The 12,115-nt window shown below is 29.8% G+C and overlaps 1 protein-coding gene across 1 annotated transcript in view; it reads right to left on the bottom strand.

The window, feature by feature from the left end:
• The window catches only part of MS3_00003778 (uncharacterized protein), a gene marked incomplete at its 5' end in the record, with an annotated part of 57,014 nt that extends 47,607 nt beyond the window's left edge, over positions 1-9,407 (bottom strand). Inside the window, one exon of the mRNA XM_051211641.1 lies at positions 9,265-9,407. Coding sequence (XP_051071726.1) covers positions 9,265-9,304 — 40 coding nt within the window. The remainder of the gene's footprint in view (positions 1-9,264) is intronic.
• Between the last annotated feature and the right edge of the window lie 2,708 nt (positions 9,408-12,115).

Raw genomic sequence — 12,115 nt, 5'->3', positions numbered from 1 at the left:
CGTCCACTACATACGATAACACTTACCATGTTTAATATCACACTACAACTTACAGTTTCAAGTCACTTTTTTCTCAAATATCTGATTTGAATCATACCTGTTATTTTCTATTATAATCATATCGCCTACGATCAATTCACAGCTCCAATTTAACGCATTTAATTCAGACGGGACATACAGCCAACACTCAGCAATCTTTCGAAATAATATATCATGTTAACAGCAGTCTACCTAATTCCGTCAGACTGAGAATCTTGCAGAGGGCCGAACCAACTGCTATTCGGATCAAAAAGTCAGAACTTTGCTTCCAAAAGAAATATGTCCAACCGCTCCTTTTACCCTGGCCAACTTCGGGGCCAAATAATTAATAATTTATTCTGACCATTTATCTCACAATTTCATCTCGCTTATAAACTGCTTTAAGTGAATACTTCATATTATTCAACCCCAACATTAACGATTTGATTTGATTTTATATGACAAACAACAATTCTTGATTCATACATTGCAATTTTAAAGGATGTACTCTGCCTTAAATCTGGCCAGTTTTATGGATTATTAATTTGGATATGAGATAATTGTTGAACCTCATGAGATTATTATTGAAAAGAATATTCTTCATTCGGATAATTATGTTTTATAAAATTATTAATAATAATAATTCAAATGATGTAATTGTACTAGTGGGGTGTTTCCTAGTTTAGATAGGAAAACTGTCAGCCAATATAGGGTCTAGAGATGAACTCATCACGACATCATCTATTTGTCTATAGATTTCATCATTGAATTTGAAATATACATTCATAGTATATTTTAATAGTAATTTTTCGTTTATAATAGGAATTTTTCAGAGAAATTTTATATAAACTTGAATTTTAATGTTCCCCCCCCCCAAATAACATCATTTTCTACTAAACAAATAAATAAATCACTGATGATAGTAAAAGAACTCATTATCGATTTTATCGTTTGTTTGCTGTTATACATAAAAAAGTTAATCTCCAAGTTACCATCATAAACTGATTACGTAATTATCTAATAAACTTTTCTATTATCATATTTTAACCTAATAAATCCCCATCTGTTTTTTTTCGAACCAAATTTTTGAACCAAAATTAAACATTTAAATGTATCATTCCATAAAATATGATTCATTCTGTTACAATTTATTTAAATTTCATAATTTGTTTTGTTAATAATAATAGTTTTATACAATTTTAAATTTATTTTAACTGGATAAAACAAATTTTAAAAACCAAATAAAAATAAAAAAAACTTTTCGATTAAAGTACCGAAAATGTAACAATCAATCAAGTAATTGAATTGATTTAGATTTAAAAAAAATGTATCTAAAAATAGTATACTTTTATTTATTTGTAAAATTGATACGAGTATAGATGATTGTTTCTATGAAAAGGTTTATTTTAAAATATAATCCAATTTTTAATAGTTGAGATCATGAGTTAATTGAAGTTAGATCACCGTGAGAAATCTTGGAAGTACTGAATGATCGTTTCGTCCTGTGATGAGACTTTTCAGCAGTGTGTATTCATTAAATAGCCTCGAGAGATTCAAATCCAGGGCTTATCGGTCAAATGCGTGAATGCTTAAATTCTTGATCATTAAGTTGCCATTCAAAAGTGTTAATGTCTAACTTCAACTGATCTATGAAAGTGAGCGACATATCCATCATTGTCTCCATTGAGTTATTATCTCACAACATAATTTAATGTATAATAAATAAATATTTTATTAAAATTTTTATTGACTCAAATACCTGGTTTATTTGTTGAATAAAAAAACAGATATAAATAAATAAAATGAAACATTCTGAATGAGAAGCGCAATTACTGACTTCAATTTCCATATTCATATTTTAGTTTGTATTGATGGATGTTTACTTTATTTCATTTAAATAACTTTATATAAAACTTCATAAACTATTCAGATATAAATAATAGAATATTAATTGGTTTTTTATGATTAAGCATAACAAAAGATGGTTTAATACTCACATCTTAACTAATCTAAGTAAACTGTTTCTCCAATAGATAAAGATGAGCAAAGTGTTATGTTAGTTTAAGAAAATCCGCCTTGACATTACTGACTTTTCGATAGGTTGTATATAATAACTGACAAATAATTACATTCCGAGAAATATTTATGCAAATAAATAATAGGAGAAAAAAATGCAATAGTTGGATTCATGAGTCGACCGAAGCTAGATCACTATGGAAAACCTCAAAGCACTGGACGGCCGTTTCATTCTAGTATAGAACTTCTCAGCAATGATCATTCACGATCCCGCCTATGGGATTTAAATGCAGGAACTATCGGTTTCGCGCGTGAATGATTAAACTCCAGACCACTGAGCCGACATCCAACGGTGTTAGTGTCTAACGTCAACCAATTACTCATGAATTTAACTATTAAACCAATAAAATGTCCACAAAACCTTTTGAGAAAAAAGTGTGTCAGTTATATCTTTTGTGAAGAATATTTCCATTTTGTAAGTAATAAACAAATTAAAATAAATCTTTCCATAGATTTCGTAATGGAATGATGTTTGATAGTTTTCTTCAAAATAGAATAGACCATATGAAATTTATCTTGAAGAAATGAAAGTAGAAGGTTTGTTTATTAATAATAACAACAATATATTTCATGTGGAATAACCTAAAATAGTCCTTTATTGTTCTAAAATGAAATATGGTTACTCAATTATAACCTGACAGTATCAGCTCTGTTTCATATAAAATACATAGTGATTTGGCTTTTAAATCAATCTCTCTTTCGTATTATCTATCAGTTTGATCATTGATATTAACTATTATATTGATTTCTTACACTGTGAGCTATTTATTTACTATAAATTGCCTAAAAATAAGCCAACGCCTTAAATTGTAATCTTTTTTTTAATTTCATATTATAATTCATAAACATATTTATGTGATTAATAGGAAGTTCAGTTAGGAAATGTAGGTCATTGTAATTGACCTGTTACTTTAACATAATTTGAAATCTGTTAATATACGTTAAAATAATCAGCTTCTTTAACGATACATATCTATGCTGAAGTACAAACAAACATAATAATCGTATTATGATATAAATGAATATCGTTAAGAAAGAAACAAATATATCATTCAATGAGTATTCAGATTTCTCAATTAAAGTAATTAATTTTATTGATATTATAAACGGTACAGATATGATAATATTTAATACATCCGGTTCGATGTATTTCAATTTATCTATTGACCAAACATTTAAAACAATATATATCTCATTGTCATTCATAATATAGCTTTGATCAGTTGTAGTTGAATGATTGGTTGATAAGTAAATTTTTATCTGTAATTTTACTCTTTTCTTTAAATCGAACGATATCAGTCTTTGTAATGTTGTGCCAAGTGTTTAATTACTCCTGGCACCCCTCATGGAGGAGTATAAGCCGCTGACTTTCATTATCTATCCAACTCTATCCTAGGTTATCCTTTCCAGTTTTTTCGAATTAATATTCATTCTTTTGAAGTGTTCCTTAAATTCCTGACGTAATGTGTTGTTTGGAATTCCACTTTTCCGCTTCTATTCAGCATTACAGGTTAGCGATTTCATCCTGATGCAAGTTTATGATTTCCTCAATGCATGTCCTATCCACTTCCAATGTCTTGTCCTAATTTCCTACTAAGCTGCAAGCTTGTTTGTTCTCTCTCACAGTTGGCTGTTGTTCATGGTATCCAGTCAACGGATATTAAATATTTTGCGTAGACAACTATTTATAAATACTTGTACGTTCTTGATGATGGTTGTAGTATTTCTCGAAGTTTCAACTCCATACAGTAGAACTGTTGTGACATTCGTATTGAAGATTGTGACTTTGATATTGGTTGACAGATAATTGTTTTGAGTTCCATATGTTCTTCAATTGTAGGAATGCCGCCCTTCCTTTACCAATCTTTAACTTTACGTCTGTATCCGACCCTCCTTGTTTATTGATAATGCTACGCAGATATGTAAACATTTCCGCCTCTTCCAGAGCATCTCCATCAAGTCTATCATATTTGACAATGTTTGGGTAAAGAACTTTTTACACTTGTCTTCTATCTTCTAACTAGTAACTTGGAGAGTTCAAGCGGTCGAGTGCGGTATAGCAAAAATCCAACTTCTGGATATAACAGAAGCCTAATGATACAGAGACTGTTACTACGCTGGTAATCTTCATCTGCCTTTGTTAGTGTGTAAGAGATAGAAGAGCTAGATCATCAGCGAATTCCATATCCTCTAATTGCATGCAAACTGTCCACTGTATACCGTGCCTTCCCTGAGATATGAACGTTTTCATAATCCAGTCAACTACCAGAAGAAAGTGAGAGAGAGTAATCAGTTTTGTTTGACACTGATCTTCACTCGAAATGAATCTGTCAGTTGTTCTTCATGCACCACTTTTCAGTATAGTCCGTAGTAACAAGCAGTAAGTATCTTATTGGGTTCGATGTCATAAAAATTACCAGTGCTAGTATTTTTCTTGGTCACTATTTATATAATAAGAATTTTAACTACAAGATTATTTTTATTATTATTTACAAATAAAAAGTTGAGGATGAAATTTAAATAAACAACTATTAGTGTATTCCGTTATTTTAATGATTCCACATTTATTTGACTGACAGTAACCAACTTACTGTAGGATTGTGATAAAAAGGGAAAGATATATCAGTTATTTAGATCTATCTATGTTAGTTTGTATATTTCGTGCAATTAATTCATATATTAAAATATATAAATCTAACAATGAAAAATAATTTACTAGTCATCGATTATAATACTCAATTGTAATTGGTGTAAAACTATTAGATATTTGATACCTATACGGTTTTTTATATACAAATTACTGATTAAATGTTGAAATATTCCAAAATTGGCAATGTTTAACTTTTCAGAATGATCAAATCTCATTGATTGATAAATGTGAAATAATAATTATTTTGTACATAGTAAAGAAAAATAATTATGTTATAATAGAATAGAATAAAATGGTGGTGAAATTTTGTAGCTACCTGAAGTTTGTACTGATAATGTCATTCAGAAGAACAATGATAGTTCCATGACTAAACCATCTAGCTCAAAGAACAAAATTCCATTAGAATATAATAAAATAAGTCGATGATGATATTAAATAGAACTCTTTGAAACAAAATGAAACCTGTATTTTTTTCTACGTATCTAAAGTTAAATGAAGTGATATATCATTATTCATAGAATAATTAGTTAGATAAACATGTTTCTAACCATTTCTATTTCTTTTTAAAAAGATGAGATCTACCAATTATGTTTTTGCATACATAATTCTTGTCAAACATTCTAATGAATTAACGATTATATTCTGGAAAATGTTTAAAAACAAAGAGATACTCTTGTATATCATATAGAAGATATTTAAATCAATAATAGTGGACTAAGTTTATTAATCATGTTAAAATGAAGAATTTAACTGATACACTCGAATTGAATAAATGAGCGATATTAAATAACAACTAATAAGAGGGAAAAAATAAACTTTGAATTTAATATATAAAATCGTTTGTTCTACTTTCGATTGTCAGCAATAGGCTTTCTATATATATAAGACCAATAAATAGTACGTTTTGGATATTAATGATCGTCATGAATTGTTTATACCATACAACTGTCTCAAAAATATGAAATAATAAGTTCATTTTTAAATGTCATATAAAACATTATTTCATTTATTTGACTGATTGGTATTTATTTCCATACGTTTTGTAACTGTAAGCACTTATCTAAAGTAGAATCGTCAACTTTAATGATATTCAATTCCCATAAACTAATGTATTTAGAATGTAAGTCATTATCTAAAGCTGCCTGCTTGAATATTTGGGCTACCTGTTCCTGCTATCAAGATATTTTAATAAGTCATCAGTTTCCTTATTTGTCTTAACAGATCACTATATCAATTAATTGCATAATCTATTCAGATGCGTTTGTGAAATGTTTAATACCTTTCGCTGTACAATTTGCAAAAACATACAATCATATACATCATGATGGATGGCAATATTATCCAGATGTCGACTTTTGAAATGCTAATACCTTATTGCCAATCACTGAATATTTATCATCAAAATCGATCAAGAAATAAGAAATAGAAACTAGCTGAAATACTTTGTGCTGAGAATTCTATAATGCACCGAAAATATAATATTGAGTGAAGCTAATAATAATAAACTTCTAATAATGATGTTATTAAAATAGTTGGGATCATGAGTCAATTGAAGCTAGACAACCATGAAAAACGCTGAAGCATTGGACGGTCGTTTCGTCCCAGTATGAAACTCCTCAGCAGTGCACATCCACGAGATTCGAACCCAGGACCTATCAGTCTCGAGTGTGAGTGCTTAACCACTAAACCACTGAGCCGGTATCCAACTGTGTCAAGTTCTAATTTTAACCAATCCAAAAGATCAAGCGACATATCCATCATGTTATTAGTCAATAACGAATGAATCACATATATTCTTATTGTATATTTAGCTAAAAATATAAAGTAAATATTGAAAACAATAATAAAGATTCAAATCATTTTTCGTTAATCAAATACCAATATACTTGAAGCAATTCTTCTTTTCTCATAATTATTGTTAGCCAGTTACTATGGAATTCAATTATTTATATATAGTAAATATCAAGCTGTAATTATGTAGTAGTATACTAAATTCGTATAGTACTTAATATTTCATTTAAAAAGAATGAACTATCACAGAATCATTGAAACACTCAATTACCTAAGTAATAATAAGCATTTCACAATCAATTTAAAAAATGTAAAATCCTTATTTACATTCATTCAATTTACAATACTAATAAATCTATCGAACAGTGTATTTGACAAAAAAAATTAAATGACAAATGTGCATATTATCTTTCCTTTAACTAGGATATAATGGATTAAGTAAATAATTAAAAGCTTTTTAAACTAATTAAAGTTATTTCATTCGATAAAATCTAGTTATTTCAGAAACGCCCATTAATATTACCAGAAAATAAATATGTAATACTTCACTATTGTTTGACAACTGAAGATCATATGGAAATCAAAACGACTATCTGTCAACTAATATCAAAGTCACAATCTTCAATACGAATGTCACAACAGTTCTACTGTATGGAGTTGAAACTTCGAGAAATACTACAACCATCATCAAGAACGTACAAGTATTTATAAATAGTTGTCTACGCAAAATATTTAATATCCGTTGACTGGATACCATGAACAACAGCCAACTGTGAGAGAGAACAAACAAGCTTGCAGCTTAGTAGGAAATTAGGACAAGACATTGGAAGTGGATAGAACATACATTGTAGAGATCACCAAACTGCATCACTAGGCATTCGCTGAATTGTAATGCTGGAGAGAAGCGGAAAAGTGGAATGCCAAAGAACACACTACGTCGAGAAATCGAAGCAGATATGAAAAAGATGAATAACAAGCTGAAAGATCTGGGGAGGATTTTAACGGACAGGGTTGGATGGAGAGTGCTAGTGAGCGGTTTATGCTCCTCCACGAGTAGTAACCGGCGTAAGTAAGTAATTGTTTGTTAAGTTCTATATGCCTAAATGACAAAATACTATATGGGACAAATTATTGAATATGTAGACTTGAAAATATTTCTTAAATGTTAATGGATCACTAACAAATATAACAAATAAACCTTATTTAGATCAATTGTTTTTTAGTTTTTATTATCAGGAATTAAAATGATTGACATTTATACCAATAACCTTAATATATATAAACTAATTAAATGAAGGTTAGTCATTAAACGATCACTTTCTTCTTTGATGTGGTTGTATGAATACAGAGAGAAAACGCTACATCAAATGTTTAACATAATATCTCCTATATAAACTGATTCAAAGAATTTATGATTGGTAATCGTAAACACTAAATTAAGATATTCACTAGCAGAATTGATCGATTACCGATAGCTTTCTAAATTTGAATATAAAAACTAGTTTTCAATAATTTTCAGTGTGTTTTGTTTCTACATTCGGATCTCATGGTATGTGACATACAGATATGATCCAATGAGAGACTAAATACTCATAATAATTTCTCATTTAAATAGATAGTATATCAGACACCATCAATCTTTCCTAAAATATCTCTACGCAAATATAATTGCTTATCTTACTATGATCTTAATTTCTCAATATATAATTTACATCTCTTTTACATCTCTTTCATTTTCAGAAAAGCGTTTCGTGGAGATTTTCATAAATTTCAATAGCTGAAATCATGAGTCGATTCATGCTAGACCACTATGGAAAACCTGGAAGCACTGGACGGCCGTTTCGTCCCAGTATGAGACTCCTCAGAAGTGCGCATCCACGATCCCTCCCCTCGAAAGATTCGAACCCGGGACCTATCAATCCTGTGGAGTGGTTGCAGTTAGACAATAACATCGCTGGATGCCAGCTCAATAGTCTAGTGGTTAAGTGCTCGTGCGCGAGACTAATAGGCTCTAGGTTCAAATCTCGCGATGTGTGATCGTGGATGCGCACTGATAAGGAGTCCCATACTGGGATGAAACGGCCATCCAATTCCTTCAATTTTTCCATGGTAGTCCAGCTTTATTTGACTCATGATTTCAAATACTGACATTTTCATTTTCTTGTAATAAAAAAAGTATATGATTCAACGTATTGTCCCTAAAATAAAACTTTCAAGATAATAAATATTTAATTTACAAATGAAAGCTTGCCTAATAATTTAATTTATAGAATTAACTGAAAGATCATTTTGTTGATTAACAACAAATATAACACTTCAATAGAATTAATAATTACCAACAAACTGTAAACAATTAAATATAATATCAATCGATTAGTAACTGTGTGTATATAAATTAACTTAGTAAAATGATTTTATTGGGTTCATTTTTGTAATCTTTAGAATATTGATAATATTACTGTCAACTGAATATAGTATCTACAATCAACTAAACATCACATGATCTTGTTGGAGGGTTAGATTAATTCCTTAATTCATTTCAAATAGTTCTATTTTGATTTGTTTTTGTTGTTGTCATTGTTGTTGATAAAACAAACAAACTGGTTCAAACATCAATTGCTGGTAAAAATAGATTAACATAATTATGTAAGAAAAAAATTTCAGAAATTATCGTATAAAAGTTCATTCTTAGATAAGATTTTAATGAGATCAATATAATTTTCACTTACGCCAATAAATACATTTGGAACCCGAGTACAAAATCCACATATTGCATTATTCCAAAACCACATGTTCATTTAATGATAAATGTAATAATGTTATCAATAAATTTACTATTGAAATTTCATGTTTTTCATGAAATACGTATTACATTATTATTATTATTATTATTATTATTATTATTATTATTATTACTAGAATAATACTTATCCATATTAAATAAAATATCCTTTAAGTAAAATCACTTTTTGTCTTTCTGAATCAGTTTTTTTTAATATTTAAAATTTTTTGATAAATTTTTAACCATTTGAAATAATCTCATTGGATCAAACAAACTGATCAATCATAAACGAATCAAAATATAATTTGTGAAAAAAATTTTTCTTTCATACTTAACAAATTCATTTGTTTATTTCAGAAAAATTAGTCCTATTTTAAATTACAAGCACAAATGATTTTAATTGGTTGTTTCATTAGAAATAATTAAAGTGAAAATAATCTGGAGTTTATATTTAAATGTATTCAGTACTTTATTCTTTTGTATGTTGTCGTCAATTGACTTACGTACTTACTTACGTATGTTAGCCTCGTCGAGGAGCACAGGCCGCCCACCAACACTCTCCATCCAATTCTGTCATGGAAAATCCTTTCCAACTATTTCCATTTATTATTCATTCTTTTCATATCTGCTTCGATTTCTCGACGTAGTGTGTTCTTTGGCATTCCACTTTTCCGCTTCTCTCCAGCATTACAATTCAGCGAATGCCTAGTGATGCAGTTTGGTGATCTCTACAATGTATGTTCTATCCACTTCCAATGTCTTGTCCTAATTTCCTACTAAGCTGCAAGCTTGTTTGTTCTCTCTCACAGTTGGCTGTTGTTCATGGTATCCAGTCAACGGATATTAAATATTTTGCGTAGACAACTATTTATAAATACTTGTACGTTCTTGATGATGGTTGTAGTATTTCTCGAAGTTTCAACTCCATACAGTAGAACTGTTGTGACATTCGTATTGAAGATTGTGACTTTGATATTGGTTGAAAGGTTTCGTGAGTGTCATTTGACAATTTACTGATTATATACAATAGTGAATTCTACTAGATTTTTTACTGGTGCTCAAGTAATAAGTATTCGTTCGTAAATGTGTACCTATGTTTAATATGTTCTACTTACTTTTGCTAATGTAAAAAACTTCAAAAACATCAAGAAGATATTTTCGTCATATTATCCATCTATATATCACTAATAAAGTCATAACATATATTGTGTGTACAATTTAAAGTATCTATTAGTTACGAACGTAGTTTTGTATTGCATCTTACTACATTATAAAACTTGAGTATAAGGATGATTACTGATTCTTGACTTCATCTAATCACTGCTAACATACTGTGGAGCCTTTGCTGAATAATTCGAAAATTATATGTATGTTACTCTTTAAAAACAATAAGTTGATCATTACGGGTTTGCGCGTTGTGTTCAGCGGAGAATCAGAATGGAAGAAGGCTAGGTGAAGAAAAATGAATATATAGTGTAAATTCATGACTGTTAGATTCCATTTTGTGATGAATTTCAAAACTTCTGGCGTCCCACCATCGAACATTTCAGATGTAAGTGCCAATTAGATAACTAACAATCAGTTAGAATCTTGATCTACTCATTTCATATTTTATAACTGCAGTGAAGGTGATATCTTATCTATAAAACCCTTATGACATTTTCGTCAATTCAGAAAGCATTAGTGGCGTATTTTTATCAATCAAAAGAATTTTAAAGGTAGTTTTATTCTCATACAGAATTCAGCTGATGATAATTTCTAATTTCTCTGGCACTAAACCGTTCATTCGTCATACATTAAGACTACTCAGTGATAAACATGTTAGTTTTCATGGTTTGTGAAATATATCTAGGTTAATAAATTATTATTCAGTCTTACACACTCTGTGGCCTGCTTTAATATCTGGGCTACCTGTCCGTGCCATCAAAATATTTCAATAAGTTATCAGTTTCCCTGTTTGTTTTAACAGATCACTATGTCAGTTAATTGCATAATCTATTCAGATGCGTTTGTGAAATGTTTACAACCATTCGCTGTACAAGTTACAAAAATTTGTAATTGTAGACATCGTGATAGCTTACAATGTGCGCTGATAAGAATTAATATTATTCAGATGTCGACTTCTGAAATGCTTATATCTAATTGGCGATCACTCAGTATTTATCGTCAGGATCGATCAAGAAATAAGAAACAGAAACTAGCTGAAATACTTTGTGCTGAGAATTCAATAAGTACCAAAACTATAATATTAGATGAAGCTAATAATAATAAACTCAGTAAGCTTGAGATAATGCCAGCGACATTCACAGATATTAACAAAAAACGTTCGCCCTCCCAATAGTGCTGATACTACAGGTTATGGCTTTTCACAAGAGAATACGTAAATTCGTCTCAAACCCACTCAACAGTTAATACAATGCATTTATATACTTCATTTTTACAAGATGACATGAAATTAAAAACCATTGTTAATAAGATAACATCAAAACCTATTTCATGTTGTTAGAATCCAATTACACAAAAAGGATTAAAATTAATAATTTCAAACCCCTGCGTTGTGCTGTGCACACCTTCAAGTTAAATAAATTCCCGTGACCCTTCTTACTAAAAGAGGCATGCCCTAACTTCGAATCCTGAAGGGAAGCGAAAAAGAAGAAGGTCAAATAACACATTACGTCAGGAAATAGAGGCCAATATAAAGAAGATAAATAACAACTGCAAAAAGCTGCAAAGGACTGTCCAGTACAGGATTGGATGGAGAATGGTGGTAGGCGGCCTATGCTCCTCCACGAGGAGTA

This window comes from Schistosoma haematobium, chromosome ZW, assembly GCF_000699445.3.
Source record: "Schistosoma haematobium chromosome ZW, whole genome shotgun sequence".
Lineage (NCBI taxonomy): Eukaryota > Metazoa > Platyhelminthes > Trematoda > Strigeidida > Schistosomatidae > Schistosoma > Schistosoma haematobium.
Note: the sequence above shows the minus strand (reverse complement) of the source record. Positions and strands in the feature narration are given on the sequence as shown.